At 52.4% G+C, this 22,516-nt stretch overlaps 1 protein-coding gene across 7 annotated transcripts in view; it reads right to left on the bottom strand.

Moving 5' to 3' along the window:
• Positions 1-2,484: 2,484 nt before the first annotated feature.
• The window catches only part of COL5A3 (collagen type V alpha 3 chain), a 39,016-nt gene continuing 18,984 nt past the window's right edge, over positions 2,485-22,516 (bottom strand). For 5 of the 7 annotated variants that reach the window (XM_079915469.1, XM_079915471.1, XM_079915473.1 and 2 more), the window contains 36 exons: positions 20,943-20,996; positions 19,964-20,008; positions 19,741-19,794; positions 19,573-19,617; positions 19,104-19,157; positions 18,957-19,010; positions 18,767-18,820; positions 18,529-18,636; positions 18,266-18,355; positions 17,979-18,032; positions 16,981-17,088; positions 16,765-16,872; positions 16,623-16,676; positions 15,904-15,957; positions 15,149-15,256; positions 15,019-15,072; positions 14,774-14,827; positions 14,610-14,663; positions 14,444-14,497; positions 13,806-13,913; positions 13,087-13,140; positions 12,850-12,903; positions 12,399-12,452; positions 12,188-12,241; positions 11,882-11,989; positions 11,658-11,711; positions 11,135-11,188; positions 10,841-10,948; positions 10,498-10,551; positions 10,382-10,417; positions 9,659-9,712; positions 8,864-9,071; positions 8,671-8,783; positions 6,853-6,921; positions 4,101-4,340; positions 2,486-4,010 (listed from right to left, as the gene is read on the bottom strand). In XM_079915469.1, coding sequence (XP_079771595.1) covers positions 3,864-4,010; positions 4,101-4,340; positions 6,853-6,921; positions 8,671-8,783; positions 8,864-9,071; positions 9,659-9,712; positions 10,382-10,417; positions 10,498-10,551; positions 10,841-10,948; positions 11,135-11,188; positions 11,658-11,711; positions 11,882-11,989; positions 12,188-12,241; positions 12,399-12,452; positions 12,850-12,903; positions 13,087-13,140; positions 13,806-13,913; positions 14,444-14,497; positions 14,610-14,663; positions 14,774-14,827; positions 15,019-15,072; positions 15,149-15,256; positions 15,904-15,957; positions 16,623-16,676; positions 16,765-16,872; positions 16,981-17,088; positions 17,979-18,032; positions 18,266-18,355; positions 18,529-18,636; positions 18,767-18,820; positions 18,957-19,010; positions 19,104-19,157; positions 19,573-19,617; positions 19,741-19,794; positions 19,964-20,008; positions 20,943-20,996 — 2,829 coding nt within the window. In that variant the 3' untranslated portion in view covers positions 2,486-3,863. Of the gene's footprint in view, positions 4,011-4,100; positions 4,341-6,852; positions 6,922-8,670; positions 8,784-8,863; positions 9,072-9,658; positions 9,713-10,381; positions 10,418-10,497; positions 10,552-10,840; positions 10,949-11,134; positions 11,189-11,657; positions 11,712-11,881; positions 11,990-12,187; positions 12,242-12,398; positions 12,453-12,849; positions 12,904-13,086; positions 13,141-13,805; positions 13,914-14,443; positions 14,498-14,609; positions 14,664-14,773; positions 14,828-15,018; positions 15,073-15,148; positions 15,257-15,903; positions 15,958-16,622; positions 16,677-16,764; positions 16,873-16,980; positions 17,089-17,978; positions 18,033-18,265; positions 18,356-18,528; positions 18,637-18,766; positions 18,821-18,956; positions 19,011-19,103; positions 19,158-19,572; positions 19,618-19,740; positions 19,795-19,963; positions 20,009-20,942; positions 20,997-22,516 lie in introns of all 7 variants that reach the window. The other 2 variants (XM_079915470.1, XM_079915472.1) reach the window with 2 other exon arrangements.

Genomic DNA, 22,516 nt, shown 5'->3' with positions numbered 1-22,516 from the left:
CGCGCAGGCTCAGCGGCCATGGCTCACGGGCCCAGCCGCTCCGCGGCACGTGGGATCTTCCCGGACCGGGGCACGAACCCGTGTCCCCTGCATCGGCAGGCGGACTCTCAACCACTGCGCCACCAGGGAAGCCCACCATAAGCATTCTTGAGTTAAAGATGTTTGAGGAAGGCAGGCTCCGGTCTACATTTGGGTTGATAGACATCAACCCAAGGTGAAGAAATCAGCGAAAGCAACACATCTGGAGAAGAGATGACCAGGAGAAACACCACCCCCTCAAGAGCCCTCATTGGTATTTGAGGGTTTCTGGGTTCTTCATTGTGTGTCGGATACTTCCTCAAGACTCTACATGGGGAGCTCCCTGGTGGCCTAATGGTTAGGATTCTGGGCTTTCACTGCTGTATGCTGTAGCCTGGATTCAGTCCCTGGTCAGTGAACTGAGATCCCTCAAGCTACTCGGCCAAAAAAAAGACTCCACTTGGGGCTTCCCTGGTGGCGCAGTGGTTGAGAGTCCGCCTGCCGATGCAGGGGACACGGGTTCATGCCCCGGTCCGGGAGGATCCCACGTGCCGCGGAGCGGCTGGGCCCGTGAGCCATAGCCGCTGAGCCTGCGCGTCCGGAGCCTGTGCTCCGCAACGGGAGAGGCCAGAACAGTGAGACGCCCGCGTACCGCAAAAAAAAAAAAGACTCCACTTGGTTCTTCCCTCACATCCTTCAGGTCTCTGCTAAAACACCAGCTCCTCAGCAAAGCCTCTTCTGACCAACCTATTTCAAATAAGCCCCCGACTCCATCACTCTCCACGTAACTTGTTTGATTTTCCTTCACAACAATTAATACTACCTGAAGTCACATTACAGAGAGATTTTTGTATAATCTGTTTTCCTCAGAAGTAAGGTCCTGAGGGGCAGATACGGCATCTTTCTTCTATCTCCACATCTGGAGCAATGCCTAGTGCTTACTACACACTCGATAGAGCTAAACAAATGAATAAGTGAATAAAGGGATGAACTCATGGATTAACCTCTGGGCACCAATATTCTTCATAGAGTTAGCACTCTTAGTAACATTTATGGAATGAATAAAGGAATCTAGAGCAAGTATTCAGGTGGCCTTAGAGGGCTGCTGGCGGGAATAGCAGAGTAAGCTCTCGTTTGGGGTTTTTTTAAAATAAGTTTATTTATTTATTTTTGGCTACATTGGGTCTTTGTTGCTGGGCATGGGCTTTCTCTAGTTGCGGTGAGCAGGGGTTACTCTTTGTTGCGGTGCACGGGCTTTTCATTGCGGTGTCTTCTCTTGTTGCAGAGCACGGGCTCTAGGCATGTGGGCTTCAGTAGTTGTGGCTTGCGGTCTTCAGTTGTTGTGGCTCGCGGGCTCCGGAGTGCAGGCTCAGTAGTTGTGGCGCACGGGCTCAGTTGCTCCACGGCATGTGGGATCTTCCGGGACCAGGGCTCAAACCCATGTCCCCTGCGTTGTCAAGTGGATTCTTAACCACTGCACCACCAGGGAAGTCCCAAGCCCTGGGTTTGAGGGAGGCAATTCACTCCAACCTGCTACCTCTACCCACACAATCCCACCTGATCCAACTTAACTCACACCAGCCCTCCATCACTCCTAACTCAACAATGTCTACCAAGTGCTGAATGGATAAACAAAATGCAGTAAATTATTATTCAACAATAACAAGGAATGAAGTTCTGATGCATTCTGCAACATGAACTGTGACATTCTTATGCTAAATGAAAGAAGCCAGACATAAAGGACCACATATTGTATGATTCCATTTATATGAAATGTGGAGAACAGGCAAATCCACAGAGACAGAAAGATTAGTGGTTTCCTACCACTGAGAAGTTTGGAGGAGATGATGGGTGACTGCTCACGGATATGGGATTTCTTTCTGAGGTGACGAAAATGTTCCAAAGTGATTGTGGTTATGGTTGCATAAGTCTGTGAATACCCTAAAAACCATTTAATTATACACTTTAAATGGGTGAATTATATGGTATGTGAATTATATCTCAATAAATCTGTTTTTTAAAACCTTCAACCCAACATCTAACCCCAAATTCAAGTCACCCCAAACTCAACTCTCATCTTAGCTGATTACATCTTAACTTACCACACTGGCAATCCCTACCCCATGTTCATAGTAACCCCTACTTACCTCTACTCAGTTCATTCTACTTCTTAAATCAACCCTAATTCAATTCAACCCAATATCCAATTCCAAACCCTTAATGCAATCCACTCATCATTCCAACCCCCAATTCAACAGATCCCCAAAATGATTCAACACACTTCAAACCACCCTCCAACTCAACTTATCTTCAACCCACTTCAATGTAATTTACCCTACCCTTAACCCCTAACCTCCAACTCACCACAAGGGTCAACTCATAATTCAAATCTCTTCACCCCCAACTCACTCCCTTGACCTGCCACCCAAACCTTTGACCCCTAGTCATTTTATCTCAAACCAAAACCACATTCCATGTCACCTCTTGATACATCCCCTCAACTCAGGCAGTGATTCCAAGACCAATCAAGGTCAACATGGAGATCTGTCTACTTTCTTTTTTAAAGTTAAATGTCTTCCTAATAGGTTCACAATTTTTCCCAGCTTTATTGAGATATAATAGACATATGACATTGTAGATGTTTAAAGTGTATATAACATGTTGATTTGATACACTTATATATGGCAAAAAGATTACCACCATAGCATTAGCTAACACCTCCCTCACGTCACATATTTACCACTTCTTTTTTTGTCCTGAGAACATTTAAGATCTGCTCTCTTAGAGATCTGACTATTTTTTCAACTTTTCCTCTAGCAGCCTAAGTTAATAAACAGGCCCACCACTTCCAGTGAATCCCATTATAATTAGGTTCCCCGACCCCCAAAGTTACCTCTACCAAAAGACTCAATTATTAAGACAGGTGGTGGCAGATTCCTTGGGTGAGACAAGAGCCTGACCCTAAGAGAGATATGGCCAGCGTCAGATGAAAGGCAGACAGGGACACAGTTCACTGGTTTATTCTCAGACTTGAGAAGCCAATTATGCCCTATGGCCTGGGGCGGGGTGGGGGGTGGACTTGGGGATCATGCTAGAATCTCTCTCATCATATCCCAGCCCTCCCTAAGGAAGAAGCAGATTAAATATACAACAGAGGGGGTTTTCCCTTTTAATACAGACCCAGGTATAAATAGGGCAGCACCATTAGGATCCTGATTTACCCTCCACCATCCTGGTCCCCAAACCATCTGGCATGGCAAGGTGCATTTGGGGAGATATGGGGGGAAGCAGTATTCAGAGCTAGCGGGGCTGAGGCAACAGAAGGAACACACAGCTCAGCCCAGGGAAATCCCACTTCCCTCTGTCGTCTGACTTCAGTCCATTCACTGTGAACCCACCTGAAAATAGGAATGAGTGAAGAGGTCCCAGCCTGGGATCAGGAGACATCCAGTGCTTAACTATGCGGAAGGTAGCACCAAAGGGTGTTGAGAGCACTGACTGAGGGGTGCGAGGCAGGCATGGGGGGCATTCATCAGCTCTGAGTTAGAAGTCCATTGCATGGGGGTCAGGGGAGGGAGTTGAGCATCGGGTGAGCATGAAGGGGAGACAGAGCCAGACTACAGTTATGCCAGCCGGGGTGAAGTGCAGGAAAATGGGACTCATGGGCCAGGGGAGTCCAGCCTCCAGACCCCCGGAATGGAGAAGGAATACTGTTTGACGGTGATGAGCAGACTGTCTCCTGGCTCCACAGTCCCAGGAGACGATAAATGTGATGGCTTCAAAGCCTCAGCACCAAATGTGCCCCATCTGGGGCTCCCTCATTTTCCCTCCCACCCGTGAAGCTCTCAGCTGCTAAAGCAGACGGGGCCCAGTTCAAACCCAAATTTCTGGTTCGTCTGGCCAAAGTCAGCGGACGCCACATCCCATAAGGGCAGAAATCCCACTCGGGAAGAGCTGAACTGGAAGAGGGTCTTCGTCTGTCCCTTCCGGAGCTGACCGTGGGAAGACACGGATGCTGAGTCAGGGGGAGGGTAGCCACAGCCTCCCGCCCTGCTCTGGCCAGCCCCTCACCCCTCCCTTACCCTGCAGCCATCGTAGGGGACAGTGATGGTGGCTGCTGCCGTCTGGTTGAAGGACAGCTCCTCCCCGTTGGTCCCAAGGAAACTGACAGAGCGGCCATGGTCTCCTGCAGCTTCGTCCAGCCAGGCGGCCGAGTTCTGGCAGGAGTATGTGAAGCTCTGGCGGGCTGTGGCACTCAGCAACTTCAGGAAGGTCAACTGCACCACACTCACCGGGGCCCCATCCGCATCCACGTAGGAGAACTGGAGGTGGGACAAAGAAGAGGCGAGCGTGCTCCATTCGCCTCTACTCCTTCTGAGGTACCCACCTCCCAGGATCTCCACCCACCGCAGACCTGCCCGCCCTGCCACGTCCTCATCTTTATCAGCCCCACCGGCCATCCGGCCGTCCACGGTTCTCTTGCAAGCCCCTAGGCACGTGTGGCCATTGAGCCCTTGAAAGGCAGCCGGTGAGACTGAGAAAGTTTTCAAAACTTTATTTAAATGTTAATTTTTTTCTGTCGGCACTCATTTTTAAAAAATGGAAGTATAAGGGCTTCCCTGGTGGCGCAGTGGTTGAGGGTCCGCCTGCCGATGCGGGAGACAAGGGTTCGTGCCCCGGTCTGGGAAGATCCCACATGCGGCGGAGCGGCTGGGCCCGTGAGCCATGGCCGCTGAGCCTGCGCGTCCGGAGCCTGTGCTCCACAACGGGAGAGGCCGCAACAGTGAGAGGCCCGCGTACCGCAAAAAAAAAAAAAAAAATTGAAGTATAGTTGATTTACGATGTTGTGTTATTTTCAGATTTACAGTGAAAAGTTTTAGTTATTTGTGTATGTGTGTGTGTATATATATATATATATATATATATATATATATACACATATACTCATATATATATTATTTTTCAGATTCTTTTCCATTATAGGTTATTACAAGATATTGAATATATAGTTCCCTGTGCTATACAGTAGGTCCTCATTGCTCATCTATTTTATATATAGTAGTGTGTATCTGTTAATCTCAAACGCCTAATTTATCCCTCCCTCCCCTTTCCCCTTTGGTAACTGTAAGTTTGTTTTCTATGTCTGTAAGTCTATTTCTGTTTTGTAAATAAGTTCACTTGTATCATTGTTTTAGATTCCACATGGAAGTGATATCATATATTTGTCTTTCTCTGTCTGACCTACTACACTTAGTATGCTAATCTCTAGGTCCATCCATTTAAATTTTAATTTTTTATTTAATTATTTAATTTAAAACTTGTAACGTTAATTTATAACTAATAACTGAGCTTCAATCCATTTATCAGAAAACTGAGGTTTGGAACAACTTGAGGATGTGAATATACTTTTTCAACTGCAGGTTTTATGCAATCTAAGTACTTCCAAGGGAAGTTAGTGTCCAAATTACGATGTGCTATAAATATAAAATATGCACCAGACTCTGAAGAACTCAGAGGGGGAAAGTTTAAAATGCCTCAATAATCTTTATATTGATATGACAATATTTTGGATATATTGGGTTACATAAAATATAGTATTAACTTGAGATAACTGGCTTGGTAACGCGTCCTGGCTTCCTTCTCTTCCCTGTACCCTTTCATGTTCCACAATTGATGTTTTCTGGAATCACATCCCAGATAAGCCCCTTGCAATTGAGTCTTTGCCTCAGGGTCTCTTTCAGGGGAACCCAAACCAAGATACCCCCTGACATTATATTATAGCTTTGTTTCCTTGGTTATGGTCTGTCTGCTTCCTTGGTCCTATTCCCAGTAGAATATCAACTTCATGAAGTTAGGAACTTTTCTTTGCTGCTATGTTCCCAATGTTTAGCATACACATATATGTTACATAAACAAATCCCAAATGAACCCAAGATTCCACTCCATCCCGTAAACCTGACCTTCTTCCCATTTACATATCTCAGAACCTCACTAGACATCAGTCCCTCAAACCAGGAACCTGGGTGTCATCCCTATCTCTTCCCTCCCCTCCATCTCATCAATTACTCATCTCATCAATTACTCACCTGATAGGTCCTATTCACGTGCCATCTCATCAGTTACTAGGTCCTATTGACTTGTCATCCCATCAATTACTAGGTCGTACTGACTTCCCCTCTCAGAGGTTGTTCTAAGCCATGCCCTCCTCTCCATCCCCATAGCACCAGCTCCAGCCTGGTCCCTTCCTTGCTCTCTTGGACCAACACCTCAGTCTTCTGGGTCTCCCAGCCTCCAAGTTCCCCATCACCACCACCACCAGCTCAGAGGCATTTTTCTATCACAGAGATTTAATCTCGGTGCCTCCCTCACTTAAAAACATTCCATGGCTCCCTACTGCTCATAGATCTTTCTGAGGAAGTGGGCCTAGCTCACACCCCCCTCCCCAGCCTCTTCTCCTACCACATTCCCCCTCACACTCTCTAGAGCAGAGCAAGTCACCTTTTCTTTAAATTTACCAGGCCCTCTCTTGACTCTGAGCCTTCATATATCCTGTTCCATCTACCTGGAACACTATTCCTTGTCCTCCCAAACTTGCAACCCAACTTATTCCTTAGACCTCAGCTGAGCTGTGACTTCTACCAGGAAGCCTTCAGGTCCTTCCAGCACTGCCTCTGGATCGCCACCATGACCTGTGCTTTGCCCTGTCATACATCTGATGCTGTGATCATCAAGAGGCAAAGCGAGTCTATCCTTTTCATCTCACCTCCTCCAATTCCCATGCTGGTTCCCACCAATTTTTATACCATCCCCACCTTGGCCTCCAGGGCAACTCACCTTCTTCCCTCGACGGAATGTGCTATACCAGCTTCCCAGCTTTTCTCTGGACCAGGAGGCCAGTTTCACCTGGGGAGTGGAGGGGACGGTGTAGCAGGTGCCCCAGGGGGCCACCATGTCCTTTCTGCATTTACCTCCCCACAATGAAAGCTACTGACTGTAATTATCAGGGACTCTCAGTCTGTTCTCTGACTGTTGGACTGGACTTGGCTGGTACACAGGACAGACCCAAGAGGCTGGGTGTTCCCGCCTTCTGAGGCAGCCTCCACCAATGATTGATGAGAGCTGGTGGATAAATGCCCCGGCTCCCTCTCCCCGCGGTGGGGGACAGCTCCCAGGAGCCTACCCTACACTGTCTCCTGGAAGTCCCCAGTGGAACTGAGCCTTGGGTGTCCAACGGTGATGTTTTAACAGCACACCCCTTATTGGCTGCCTCCCCTGGCCCCTCTCACTCACCCCTCCTGGGATCACCTCCTAAATAAATGACTTGCCCTTGTCAAACCCTCATCTCAGGGTCTGTGTCTGGGGAACCCAAACCAAGAATGTTCCTCACTCCCTGCCCCAGCCTCTCTCTGGGCAGAAGGAAGATGAGCTGGTGAGAGATCAGGCCTCAGGTGTCAGCAACTGTTTAGAGATCAAGCCCTGACCTCAAGCCCCCATAAATTGGGTGGGGGTGAGCTCGTCTAAATTTGCATCCACTAGGGTATCTGAGTTCCCACTAAACCAGGGCTCTGACCAGTAAAGAATAAGAATAAATAAGAAGGACATTATTGGGCACTTTTGCAGGCCCTGAGCTTCCAACGTGTTTTCCCTGCAGTAGAGGTATTAACACAGCGACGCACATAGTCAGTGTTCATTCAGTGTCCCCTGATATGTTCGTTGGCGCCTCAATGGCACAACCACCCTATGAGGTAGATACTTTCTTGAACCCCACTTTACAGATGAGAAAACTGAGGTGACAGATCTGGATTCCAGTCTGAGCAGTCCAGGGTTCAGAAGCTCACTGCACACCCACTGCCCTCTATAGCCAAGCCTGGGGCTTGGTGTCAGAGGCTGTTAGGCTCAGGGCTCCCCGATGGAGAACGCCAGGATTTCTGGGGAACCAGGTGGAGGGCAGTGAGCCCATGGGGCCTATAAGACAGCAGGTTAGGAGGCACAATAGAGCATGGGTAAGGGCTGGGACAAGAGCCAGACTGTCGTGGGTAATCTTGTCCCTCTCTGTGCCTCAGTTTCCCTGTCTGGGGGATGATAACAGAATTTTATTTTTTTAATTGAAGTATAGTTGATTTACAATGTTGTGTTAGTTTCAGGTTACAGAAAAGTGATTCAGTTATACATACATACATATCTTTTTTTTCAGATTCTTTCTCCTTATAAGTTATTACAAAATATTGAGTATAGTTCCCTGTGCTACACAGTAGGTTCTTGTTGGTGACCTATTTTAGGGATGATAACAGGATGGCCACATTGGTGGTTGTTAATGCAGCCAAGCGCTTAGGGCTGGCATACATACCTGCTATTTCAAGGTTCTCCATCATTATTGATTTCTTTACTAGATTTTCTTATCTGTCTTTCCCCATAGAAAATGAGCTCCATAAAAGCAAAGCAGTTTTTTTTTTGGATTCTCTGCTGTAATCCCAGCATTTCAAGGAGTTGACATACAGTAGGTGCTCAATAGATGTTAGTTGAAGGAAAAATAAAGTCCCAGTCAACGCCTGGTGTGTGTGTGTGTGGACAGGGTATGAATGAAATGGTTTCCAGAGTCTGGTCCCTCCTTCCACCACCACCACCTCCCACTTCACCCCCAGAGGTACTCACGGTCTCAAACTTCTTGTCTGGGTAAAGGCAGGTCTCTCCTCCCGCCGTAAAGTTGCAGAAAACCCTGAGTGCATCCCGCGCGCAGCCCTGATTGGGGTCAATCCAGTATTCCCCTGCCGCAGAGCCAGGTAGGGCGGATGAGCCGGGCGGACCCCGTGGCTCCCCGCCCACCGCGGGAGAGACGGAACCTCACCGTCGGGCAAATGCGGGTGGTTGCGGTGCAGCTCGCTGCACACGAGGCCCGGGTTCTCAGCCGTGCCCGGAGGGCGTCGCAGCTGCTCCAGCTCGAAGCTCAGCGACGTGATCGAGGCCAGCACCTCCTCCAGGCCGCCCTCCGGGACTCCCGGGCTCGGGACCGAGCGCCGGCGCCGGCGCAGCCCGTGCAGCTGCGCAGATGGACCCTGGGCGGAGGTGGGGATGGAGGAGAGGAGGAGATCAGAGACGCAGGAGGAAGAGACAGGGAGAGAGAGGGGCAGAAATGAAAGACGTGGGGGGCAGAAAGACACAGGGGTAGGGGGAGAGGAGAAAGGGGAGGGAGAGATAGAGACAGGGACAAGGGGAGATAGACAGTCAGAAACAGAGACACGGGAAGGAGAGAGACAGAAGGGCTCAGAGATGGGGAGAGGCCGAAGTGGAGAGAGGATAAAAAGAGACAGAACCACAAAGTCAGGCAAAGGAGAGAGAGAGAGACAAGGACAGAGAGAGACAGAGAGAGGGTGCGCCCGGAAGAGAGAAACAAAGATAAAATAGTGAAACAAGTGTTTGAGATAGAGACAGAGAAAGGCCAGGAGAGATGGACATAAGAGATACTGTCAGAGCCCCCATGGATGTCCCCCCCAACGCCCTACACACAGCCCAGATCCTCCTTCAGCTTTTGGGGCCACCTCCCACCCCACCTGCACCCCCTGAACACCTGGTGTTCCGCCCAGTTCTGGGCACTGAGGGACCCAAGGGGGACACACTCCAACATAGTCCCTGGGTAACTCACCTGGGGGCCGGGGGGACCTGGGGGTCCAGTGTCTCCGCGGGGACCTTGGGATCCCTGTAGAGAGAAGTCATTTGGGTGTGAACTCTGTCTATGGAGACCGCTGCCTGCCAACACACACACACACACACACACACACACACACACACACACACACAGCACTGGGGGTAAGGACATGCAATTTTCAGCACCAAGCATAAACTGCACATTTTCTTTCTATATGTGAACACCTCTGAAGTCATCATCTGTGACAAGTCATACTTTACTTGGTAGAACTGTTTTCTTCCATAGCAGTTTATAAAACAATGGCTCATCTTACAATGGATGGCATCTTAGATTTGACAAAATACAATGGTAGGTAAGGTAGAGAGCTAGTGGGAAGCAGCCGCATGGCACAGGGATATTGGCTCCGTGCTTTGTGACAGCCTGGAGGGGTGGGATAGGGAGGGTGGGAGGGAGGGAGACGCAAGAGGGAAGACATATGGGAACATACGTATATGTATAACTGATTCACTTTGTTATAAAGCAGAAACTAACACACCATTGTAAAGCAATTATACCCCAATAAAGATGTTTAAAAAAAAATACAATGGCAGGTGTTGAAGAAATACTTGTTGAATGCCTGACTGACTGAATAAATAAATGAATGAATGCAAAGGCCTTGAGTGTTCTAGCGCAGTGAAGGGGGCTGGGATGTGGGAGCCCAAGGGAACAGTGAGTACTCACCAGGGACCCCTTTGAACCTTTCTGTCCTGGAGGACCCTGTGGGGTAGAGACAGGGAGAGCCGGAGTCCTGGCTGGCCCAACAAGGTGACCCCACCCCACAAATCCCTCATACTCACCACCACACCTCGGGGTCCAGGGTGGCCCAGAGAGCCGATGGGACCAGGGGAACCCTGGAGAAAGGACATCAGAGTCATCATTGATAGGGTTCATCCCTATGGTCCAGACACATCCCCCAGACAGGCTTCCAGTTCCCTCCAAAGAAGACCCCAAACCCCAGATGCAGACTTCAAGCTTCAAGTCCCCAGAGAGAGCCCCCCATTTTCTCCAGACACAACCCCTATCATTCTAGACCCAGGCTTCCCAAATCCCCATACCCACAGTCTCCAAACAAGCCCCACTTCTGCCTTCCCACCACCCTCTGAACACAATCTTCCCACTCGAGGCAGGACACACACTCACAGGTTCTCCCTGGAGGCCAGGGGGGCCTTGCACTCCTGGCAAACCCTGATCCCCTTTCTCACCAGCCTCCCCAGGGGGGCCAACGAGACCAATTAATCCGATGTGGCCCTGGAGGATAAAAGAGGCACATGTTGGGGAAGAAGTGTGGGCGGGGGATTGGGAGATTGTTCTCCTAGAGCCTTGGAGTAGTAGAGGAGACTCCAATCTCCTAGCCCTCTGGCTACAGAGGGAGGTAAGGGTGGAGGAGAGCGGGGTTAAGTGGGGGAGGAGAATAATGGAAGGAGGTATCCTTACCTTTTCCCCCTTGAGGCCAGCATCTCCCTTCAGCCCTGGAAGGCCAGAGGGCCCCTGGAAGAAGAGTTAGGGTCAGCTGGTGAGTCTCAGACAGAAAGCCTCGAGGTCCATGTGAGTGATTGGGGGATGGTCAAATGGGAAATTACCCAGGTTTCAAATGGAATTACCAGGGAAGTGGTCATGGGGATGATGGTCAAGAAAGAGGAGGGATGATGAGAGATGAATGAAGGGGCTTGTTGGAGCACGGCCAACTTGGATGGTCCGTGGTCAATATCAATGTAGATGGTCAGTGTAGGCTATTAAGATAGGTGGTCTGTTTGGTCAATGTAGACCATCAAGATAGAGGGTCAGTGTGGACGGTCAGTGTAGACCATTGAGATGAGTGATCGGAAGAGATGCTTAGTATAGAGGGTCAGGGTTGACCATCAGATGGCTAGTCAATGAGTGGTCAGTCTGCAGCGTCAGCACCCATGCCCAGTGTGGTTCCCAGTGCTGGGACCTCGGGGACGAAGAAGTCGCTTACCAGGGGGCCAGGAGGGCCCAACTGTCCAGGAGGTCCCAGCAGGCCTGCTTCACCCTAGGGCAAAGCAGAACATGGGGGGCTGAACTCTGTCAGAACTCAGTGTGGATGTCCCGCTGCCCACCAGGGTCGGCTCCTTCTAACTATGGTGAGAAATTACAAGATGGGAGCACATAAGGAAGGCAGGATCCCCCCCGCCGCCCTGTCCCTGTTCCCACCCCACTCACCACAGGGCCGGGGATCCCTCGAAGACCCTCAGGCCCGACACGCCCAGGGGGCCCTCGAGTCCCCACTGGGCCTGTCCTCCCTGGGGGCCCGTCAGGACCTGGTTCCCCCTGAAAAGCACAGGGGCAAGGGAGGGGGCAGAGAGAGTCAGGGGGTGGCTGCCTCCCGACCCGCCAGCCAAGAACCAGCAGGGAGGGGTCGGAACTGGAGCACCCGTGGTGTCCCAGGCCTCTCCCCATTCTGATGGCCCAACTGTTGGCTGACAGGTCAGGACAAGGCCCCCCCACCCCTTGGCAGGGGGCACTCACCTTGGTACCTTTCTCCCCTTCTCTGCCTTCTCGACCCGTGCGACCAGAAGGACCCTTAGGGGAGAAAGTGTGAGTGGGGAGCTGTGAGGTGAGTGGGTGCTCTGGGGATGAGTGGGGGTTTTGTAGGGGGGAGCGGGGGGCTGTGAGAGTGAATGGAACAAAGTTGGAGCCAGGGCAGCCAGGAGGTGGTGGTGGGGTACTCATCACTCACCCTTTTGCCAGGGGGCCCAGAGGGACCGGGTTCCCCAGAAGCACCAGGTGGACCCTGGAGATTATAACCAGCAGGGTAGTTGAGGATGATGGTTTCAGGATGCCTTTTTATTTTTTTTTAAACATCTTTATTGGAGTAGAATTGCTTTACAATGGTGTGTTAGTTTCTGCTTTATAACAGACAGAGTGAATCAGTTATACGTATACATACGTCCCCATCAGGATGCCTTTGATGTGAAGACAGCCTTCCCCACATGTCACCCGGCACCAGCCATCTCCCGCCTCTACCCTCAAGCTACTCACATTCACGGCGAGGACCCAGAGAGGCAAAGCAGGTGCATCTACAAGGGCCCTGGGTACCTCATTAACCCACTCTCCTGACCCCCCAGTTCACCCACCCACCAGCCCCAACCCCCCTCTTCACGCACCACATCCTCTGTTCCCCTACTCACCAGTCCCCCCACATCTCCAGGGTCTCCCTTCTCCCCTGGGGGGCCGTCTTGACCCTGTGGTGGAAGGAACAAAGTCGGAAGGGGTCATGGGGGTGCATGAGAATTTAGGGGTGAGGTTTGGAGGAATGTGAAGGTTATTTCCTCCATCGACCTTGCCCAGGTCTGTGGGGGTGTTGTGGAGATGGGAACAGAATAGGGGATATGCTAGGCTTTCGAGTAAGGAGGGGTCACACTCACCGAAACCCCAGGGTCTCCGGGGGGGCCTAGGTCTCCTGGGAGCCCTGTGAGGCCCTGGAACACAGAATGATGGATAATTATATCTCTGAATGATGGAGCGTTCATTCATTCATTCATTTAACTGTGCCCAGGCACAGCTCTGGTTGCTGGGATACACTGGTGAACAAAACACAGAATCCCAGCCCTGGTAGAAGGAACATTCTCGTGTTTAATGTGAGCTAAGTATGTTGCATGCATCATCTCACTGCATCCTCTAGGCTTGGGACTCACAGACAGAACTGACCTCAGAGAAAGGACTCGGCGAGTGGTGGGGTGGTAAGATTCAAGTCAAGGTCCCTCAGACCCCGAAGCTCCTTGCTGTCCTCCATCCCAACCCCGAGCCCCATCACCATGGTGGGAGGGGCTCCACCTCTGCCCTGATGGCAAATCCTTCATCAGCCAACTCTGACCCAGCATGAGTCTCAACCTTGACCTTCCCAGCATTGTTAGAACAACTCAGTGTGGAATCAAGTTTCCCCTACTGCAATGACATATAACCACTCCATTTTTATATTGATTCATTCAATCATTCATTTACTGAGCCATGTTCCGGGTTGCTTGTGGAATCAGCATACTGGAGGATGGGAGCCCCCCCCCCCCGGCTGGAAGTTGGGGAGCAGGTTCAAAGTGACACATGTGCTCCTCCCCGAGTCTCTCCCTCCATGTCCCCCAGGACTCACCACGTTCCCTTTTGCTCCATCCTCTCCGGGGGGGCCTTTCTTGCCCGGGGGTCCAGCTGCCCCAGATGGGCCTGCATCCCCCTTTTCACCAATTTCTCCCTTGGGCCCCTTTTCAGAAACAGAGTTCAGAGGTGCCTGGCCTCTCCAGGGGTCAAGGGTTAGCATACCTGGACTCGGGAATCTGGCTGGCCCGGGGCTTTCCTGGGGTTAGGGGTCAGAGTAGCCTAGACTGCCCAAGGGTCAGAGGTCAGAGGAATCTGGGATTTATAGGAGTCAGGGGTCAGGATGGTCCAGTTGCCCAGAGGTCATGGGCAAATTTGGGCTAGCCCATGTGCCACCCTGGAGTGAATCAGAAAAGGGATCCCCTCTGGGCAACTCATCCCCAAGCCAGGGCTTGTGGTTTAGATCTGAGCCCCACCTGCCTCCTCAGCCCTACACCCTTGTGCAGTGTACAACCTAGAGAACTTGTGTAGCAACCCTGATACCTTTCAGGGCTCTGTCATCAAGATAACAGGGGATGCCTGTAGGTCCTGGGTCAGTGGGTGACCTAGGGCTGCAGAGGTCATGGTGGCCCTAGGTGCCCAGGGGTCAGGGATTCCCTGAGATGGGTGCAGGGACACTGGACAAAGGTCACTCACAGGGATGCCTGGGATTCCTGGGGGTCCCCGGTCTCCAGGCTCCCCTGGCTCACCCTGCAGGAGGCAAAGTGAAGGTGAGGAGAGTTCCCATCCTGGCAGCCACCCCCAGGCAGGACTGGTTGTGCCTCCCCACCCCAGGCAGACTTTGGTTCTCTCTCTCTCTCACCTTCTCGCCCACTGCTCCAGGCTGACCAACTCCCCCAGGCAGCCCTGGAGGACCCTGGAGAGACAGCAAGGGGTACAGCTGGGACTGTGCAGTCCCAACAGCCCCTTCTTGGGAAAGCTATGTCCTCACCTCTGAGGCATCCTGCCCTCCCCCAGAGTCCTCACCTCTGACCCGCTGGGGCCCGGGGGACCCCGAGGGCCTGGAGCTCCATGGGGACCCTGTGGGACAGTCAGAAGAGCATCCGGTGACCCCATGGTCCTTCAAAGCTCCACTAATCACAAACACCACCCTTGATGCTGGTGACCCACATGACCCTTAAAATGACAGTGTGACCTGTGACCCCCCCAAACTGGTTTAATGGCCACCCCCTACCTACCACCACAACCCCATTTTCCCCCATTGTCCATACCATGGACCCTACGTCTCCAACTTCCCCCTTTTCTCCAGGAGGGCCTGGCATCCCCTGTGGAACAAAGAAGAAAACTTGGGGCACAAAGTGGGAAGGACCGGAGGCTGTATCCGCAAACTCAGACACCTACCTGCAGGCCAGGGGGGCCAATCACCCCCATGAAGCCTCTCACTCCATCATCTCCTTTCTGCCCAAAGAGGCCTGGAGGTCCCCGGCGTCCCTGAGCCCCATCTGCCCCCTGGGGGGAGGACAGGGCAAGGCACAGTTAGGGTCTGTGTCAGGGGTCGGAGAAAGGCTCAAGGTCAAAGTCAGGATTGAGGCTCAGGGTTGGGATTCAGTTTGGAGAGGGTCAGGACTGGGTTTGAAGCTGGGGATGCAGGTTAAGCATCAGAGATGAGCAATGAAGTCAAGGGTTGAGTCAAAGTTTTTCTAAAAACTTTGCATTCGGTGGTGAGTCAGGGTCAAGTTGAGGTCAGTTAAGGTGATGAGGGGAAGGTCCAGATGGGGTTGAGATGTAGGGTAGGGTTTGAGGTTAGGGCCAAGGTACAATCAGAGTTTGAGCCCAGGTTTGGGGTCTGCATTGGAGGGTGGGTCAGGACTGGGGTTAAGGGTAAGACTGGGTCAGGTTCGGCTACTGTTGGATGTGAAGGTCAGGTCTGAGATGGGATTGAGGTTAAGGTCACAAGCAGTGTTGAGATTAGGGCTGTGATGGGGTTCAGGGGTTGAGGTCAGGATTGAGTCAGATTCTGGGGTGAGTTCATATTGAGTGTTGGCATGGAGGGGTAGGTCAGTGTCAGGGCTGAGTTTGGGCCTGAGTCACCATGGAGAACACTGTCCCTTCCCACTGGGGATCCAAGGGATGGCCACAAAATGGGGATCACTCACCGGGGAGCCTGGGTGTCCCACAAGACCCCGTATCCCTGTTGGTCCAGGTGGGCCCTGGAGGAGGGAACAGAGTCAAAAACCCCTCAGGAGCTTCCCTGGTGGCGCAGTGGTTGAGAGTCCGCCTGCCGATGCAGGGGACATGGGTTCATGCCCCGGTCCGGGAGGATCCCACGTGCCGCGGAGCGGCTGGGTCCGTGAGCCATAGCCGCTGGGCCTGCGCGTCTGGAGCCTGTGCTCCGCAACGGGAGAGGCCGCAACAGTGAGAGGCCCACGTACCGCAAAAAAAACCCCAAAACCCCTCAGGTTCAAGATTGGGGGGCTGGAAACACTAGAGATGTCAATCACTGCACCCCTGTCCACTCCCCCCACAGAGAAGCTGCATTTCCCTCCCCCAACCCTGCCTTCCTAGCTACCAACTCATGGGACCAGACAGAGCATGTGTCCTAAGTTTGGCCCATCAGAACGTTTGCCCCAAAGTCCCACCAGGACCGAGGGACTGAGCTGGCTCCCTGACGCTGGGCGCTGCGGCTGAACTTCCGGAGGGAAGCTGGGGGTGCAGTTAGCCCCTTTATTCCAGGTAGCCTGAGTGGCTTCTGTTACTTGCAGGTGTCAAGATGGGTCTCATGAAGGCAGGAAGCTCCGTGGCCTCCCCCTGGCCATCCTCCACATCCCTCTCCCCTCCCCGAAGACCACCCCCCTCACTGGGGCCCCCCACTCACCGCATCCCCCTTATCGCCTTTGCTGCCTTTGTGACCTGGGTCTCCCACTTCTCCCTGCAGAGGAAACAGGATGAGGGAGGCTCATGCCTCCCTCTACCCCCATCCCCCCCCAGCCCCTCCCCTTCCATGAACTCTCTCTCACCTTGTCCCCTTCCTCGCCAGAAGGCCCCACAGCTCCAGGGGATCCAGGAAGCCCCAGGGGCCCTGGGATCCCGTCTTTGCCAGTGGGACCAGGGGGGCCGCGTTCACCCTGATGGGCGGAGCGGAAAGGGGTATGTTGGGCCAGGGCAGAAATGAGCTCTTGATATGTAGAGGGCTGGGTCTGGGGGATGCCTGGGGGATGGGGGCAGACACTTACCGGGTACCCCTTCTCGCCTGCAGGGCCAACAGGACCTTGGCCTCCACTTTGGCCAGGAAGTCCAATGCCCCCTGCTGGGCCTACAGGACCACGCTCCCCAGGGGAGCCCTGAAAACAGCGGTGAAGGGTCAGGGATAATAGCAGCAGTGGTAATTCTCATTTATTGGAGGGTTTTCAAGCAGTCAGGCCCTGAGTTAGGTGGTTACCAGCACATCCAATCTATTCCCCCAGACAGCAGCCAGAGGGCGCTGTGAACACCTGAGTCAGCGCACGTGCCTCCCCTCTCTCCCTGCCCACATCCCTCTGGGGCTCCCACCCCACTTGTTGAAAAAAAGGTTTTCCTGGCAGCCCACAAGGTCCTGCACGACTATGCTCTCATCTCCTCCCACTCACCCTAGGCTCACTCCCCTCCAGCCACACGGCCCTGCTCACTGCTTCCTCCAGCCTCAGGACTTTGCACATGCCGTTCCCTCCGCCTGGCACACTCTTCCGCCCAGACACCCACATGGCTCCTCCCTCACCGCCTTCAGGTCTCAGCTCAAATGTCACCTTCTCAGGAGGCCTTCCCTGGCCTGCCTGTTTCAACGGCTCTCCCCTTCTCCCCTCTACTCTGCGCTATTTTGCCTTGTGGCATTCATCGCAGCTGATCCCTATCTCCCTGGCTAGATCGTAGTAAACTCCAGGAGAAAGAAGGGTTTTGTTTGTTTGTTTGTTTTTGAAAGAAGGTTTTTAAACGCTGATGTCTGCTACGCAGGTAAGTATGTGCCCAACGGATCATCTCACTGAGATTTACGATGGAGATGGGACTATTTTACAGACAAGGAAACGGAGGCTCGCACAGTGACACGACTGCCCAGCCAGTGAGCGGCAGAGTTGGCCGTGACCCCGACCTGTTTGGCTCCCCAAATAACAGACTTGATGAGGACAATACCCAGCTTCCCAGAAACCCTGAGACCCCTGCACCCTGCCTGCCACACAGCAGACGGGTTTACACTTACGTGAGCCCCGACGGGGCCGGGGGGGCCCTTGTCACCCTTCAAACCAGTAGGTCCCTGAGGAGGAGATGATTCACAGTCGAGAGACTCCCAGCGGTGCCCCTGAGTCCTGTCTTCACTCTGGGGGGCTCAGAGTTCCCACCCGCTTCCCGGCCACTGAGGTTCGGGGATCTGTCCCTCCTGCAGCCATTACTTTACTATCACATTTGCCCCTCCCCTGGGCCCCCCTTTCCTCCTCTGCTTCACAGCCCAGCCAGGCACATTCAGGAGGGGTTCCAAATGATACTCACTGGGTCCCCGGGGGCTCCTTGGGGACCAGGGAAGCCCCTGTGTCCAGGTGGCCCTTCCTTCCCAAAGGGTCCCAGTGGTCCCAGGTCCCCCTGGAGGAGTGCAGAAGAGGGAGGTCAGACTCCAGAGAAGAGGGCGTCTCCCCTCAATCTGTGAGTCTGGGCCCCCTGCCCCATGGTGTTGATTCTGAGCCTGGAGGTGCCGTGGGGATGTTGAGGGACCTTTGGGGTCACTTGATGAGATCTCCCGTGGGGCAGGGTCTCACCTTGGCCCCCTCTCTGCCTTCCAGGCCCGGAAGACCTTGTTCACCAGGAGATCCAGGGGGGCCTGGGGGCCCCCTCTCACCCAGAGGCCCTGCTTCTCCCGTCTTTCCCTGGAGAGGAAGAAGGCTCATCTTGAATGGAGGTGGCCTGGGGTGGGGGTCTGCCTGAGATCACCTCCCCCTCCCCCAAATATCCCCGAACTGGTACAAAACTAGGGAGACCTGTGGGGTCCACTCTGACCTGAGGACCCACGACACCAGCTGGTCCAGGTGGGCCTGTCTGACCTTGGAAGCCCTGAGGAGAAACATTAAAAGGAGGTGTCATGAAAAAAAAACAAAAAACAAAAACAAAAACAAAATGGAGGTGTCATGGAGGGGAAGAAATGGAGAGCCTAATGGGGTCATGGGTCAGAGGTCAAAGGGTTTCTCACCAATTCTCCTCTAGGTCCAGGGTGCCCACGTTGCCCGTCTTTCCCTTGGGGGCCCTGAGGGACAAGGTGGGAGAGAGTTGAGGCACAAACAAGGAGTCCCCCCACTGCCTGGCTCCCCCTTCCCCCCAGCAGGGTGAGCTCACTTACAGGGGGACCCTTTGGTCCAGAGAACCCAGGAGGGCCTTGCAGACCTGGGAGGCCCTGAAATGGAAGCAGAAATCATTCACTCATCCCTCCCGCCTGCCCCTGAGTCCCACATAATGACAACAGCATGTTGGGTGCTTCCTGCAGGCCAGGCATGGGGTCAAGCATTCTATGCACAGGAAGTCATTTCATTCACCACTGCAGCCCTTTGGGATGGGGACTGTGGTTATTCCCATTTGATAGAGTTGGAAACTGAGGCACAGAGAGGTTAAGTGACTCACCCAAGGTCACACCGCAGGTGAATGGCAGAGCTAAGACTTGAACTCACAGCTCTCTGACTTCAGAGGCTGTGCTTTTTCTGCATTATAATGTCTCCCCACCTTCTGGGCTTGTCTCCTACCCAGAATCACACACACACACACACACACACACACACACACACACACACACACTCACTCACTCACTCACTCACCTTTTCTCCAGGGAACCCAGGGGCTCCGTCCTGGCCCACATCACCCTAGGATGGAATGAATGAGACTCAGGCTGCAGAACGAACTCAACGAGGAGGTATTGGGTGGGACTTGGTGAGCCCGGGGCAGAGGGCCTGCTTGGGGGGCCTGACCACCCACCCACCCCATACCTTGGGGCCTGGTTGCCCTGTGGCACCTGGTTGCCCCCTCTCTCCACGGGAGCCCTGAATAGAAAAGAAGCAAACATTGGAAGTGAGAGGGTGGGGGAGCCTAGGAGATGAGGATGAGTCCTCTGGGTCCCCCCACCATGACTACCTGAAGTAACCCAAACCCTCTTCCCGCCCACTTCTCCTCTCATAGCCCCTCCTTCCAGCCCTGCCCCCATTTTCTTACTGGTGGTCCCCGCTCTCCTTCCAGGCCTGGCTGCCCAGCCTTCCCCTGGAATGTAAATTAGATGAGGGGGAAGCAGAAGAGGGTGATGGTGCAAATACATGACACAAACACACAAATGCACCCAGTCAGAGACCTGGAAAGATGCCTGCCCCACATTCATTTGCAAGCCTTTCACTCACACGCACGCATCAGTACAGCTTACACATGCAACTACGCAAAGATCACAGGCACCCAATTATATTATGATTACACCTACAGGTCCACACATACAAGCACATCTGCTCACACAGACACCTATTTATCACAGCTGCATGGTATGCACACATGACTGCATGCCAACGCAGCACGCAAGGGGGGACCGCAGCTTCGAGATGACACTCGGAGCCTGTCATGTAATATGTCCCTTGCACACGTGTCTATCCAGTGTAAACACGTATGTGCATGGATTCATGTGAGGACACGGTCCTGATAAACACAGCAGTATACAAACCCTTGTGTGCATATACACAATGACCATTTACATAGCTACAGTGCACCCATAGCGAAACAACGCATGCATGTATACACAATCCCCCAGGTGTGCAGAAACACACACATATGTGTATTTCCCTATTCTTTCACACACTTCGACATACCCCCTCACACATGTATGCCCATAGTCACACAACGTACGTGCAGCTGGTGCCCTCGTTCACCCAGTCACAGGCCCCTAGGCTGCAGCACCCAGACCCCATCTAATCTGTACTGAAAGGTGCACGGGAGGCACATGCGTACACAGACACGAAGGCACATTTGCTGTAATGCCAGGTGGGATCACCTACGTGTGCCCTGCATTGCACATGGCAATATGGGTGCACACAAGTGCTTCCAGGCATAGACACAGCCACCTAGGGCCCCACGTGCTATCACGCACAGCCATACGCTCTGTTCCTCTCATGCAAGCCCTTCCCTCCCCCCTGACCCCTGGATTGCGACTCACCCGCTTCCCTTTTTCTCCTAGTGGTGCCAGGGGCCCGGGAAAGCCAATAGATCCCTGAGTAAAGAGGATGAGAGAGAAGACATGGGTGTGAGGAGTGCGTGACGTTAGCCCCTCACCGCATTCAGCCACCCCACCTTTTCAGGCATTTCCAGGCCAGTGATTCCAGAAAGTCTTTGGCCCCTCCAGCCCCAGTGAGCAGCCCCTCCCTTGCTCACTCCATTCCAGCCACACTGGCCTCTTTAATGCTACTCAGATACCAGTACATTCCTGCCTCAGGGCCATTGCACTGGCTGCCTTTGCCTAAAATGCTCTTCTCTCAGATCCCCACAAAGCCAGCTACTCCTCATCATTTAAATCTCATTCAGACATCACCTCCTTAGAGAAGCTTTCCGCCATCATCCTGACCACCACATCCTCAAGTCATGCTCTGTTTATCACGTCCTATTTTGTTTCCCCAATAATATTTGTATTGAAATGACCCTGCTCATCTGTTTACTTATTCGAAGACTAGGACATAATGCTCTGGTCTTATTCCCTACTGCCTGGCACATGGTGGTGTCTTACTCAATACTTGTTAATTGACTGCCTCCAGTACTTGCTTTCCTGCCCATCGTCCCTTGACCTGGGGGAAAACATCATATGCTCTGATATCCCCTCTCACCCCTCACTGTGTTTTGAATCCTAGATCCATCACTAAATTAGCTGTGTGGCCCTGGACAAATGGATTGACCCCTCTGAGCATCAGTCTCCTTTGTAGCCTGGGGATACCAACAATACCTCCTTCACAAGGTTTTCGTTAGGATTAAATGGGATATATATAGAAAGTGGGTTTTTTTTTTAAAGGTACTTGGCACATAGTATGTGCTCGAGAAATATTCGCTGTCTTTGTTATTCATGCTGATTATTAGTAAGTGCTATGGACTGAATGTTTGTGTCCTCCCAAAATTCATATGCTGAAGCCTCAGTCCCTAGTGTGATAATATTTGGAGGTTGGGCCTTTGGGAAGTAAGTAGGTCATGAGGGTGGGGCCCTCGTGAATGGGATTAGTGTCTTTATAAGAAGAAGAGGAGACTAGATCTCTCTCTCTCTCTCTCTCTTTCTCTCTCTCTCTCTCTCTCTCTCTCTCTCTCTCCTTCTCCCTCTCCCCTATGTGAGGACAAAGACAGAAAATGTTCATCTACAAACCAGGAGAAAAGCCCTCACCAGAATCCAACCATGCTGGCACTCTGATCTCAGACTTCTGGCCTCCAGAACAAATTTCTGTGTTTAAATCACCCAGTCTAAGGTATTTTTACTCTAGCAACCCAAGCTGAATAAGACACTGACCTCAACCAGGCCGACATATCAGGCCTCCTGTAAAGTATTCATTGCTTGTTGCCCAAGACACACTGATCAGTCCTGGCTACGAGACTTTGTTCTAACTCCCATGAATTTCTGTTCCAACAGGCTGAGTTCTGCTCTTCGTTTTGATACCTTGAGTTAATCCCAAACCTATTTATATCAGTTGCCCTTGCTATTGGGGTCATGTGACTTAATGAAACCTTACAAAAACTTATGAAATGTAGAAAGGGAAA

Source organism: Stenella coeruleoalba (assembly GCF_951394435.1).
Source record: "Stenella coeruleoalba genome assembly, chromosome: 3".
NCBI classification, from domain to species: Eukaryota; Metazoa; Chordata; class Mammalia; order Artiodactyla; family Delphinidae; genus Stenella; species Stenella coeruleoalba.
This window is presented reverse-complemented; position numbering and strand designations above follow the sequence as displayed.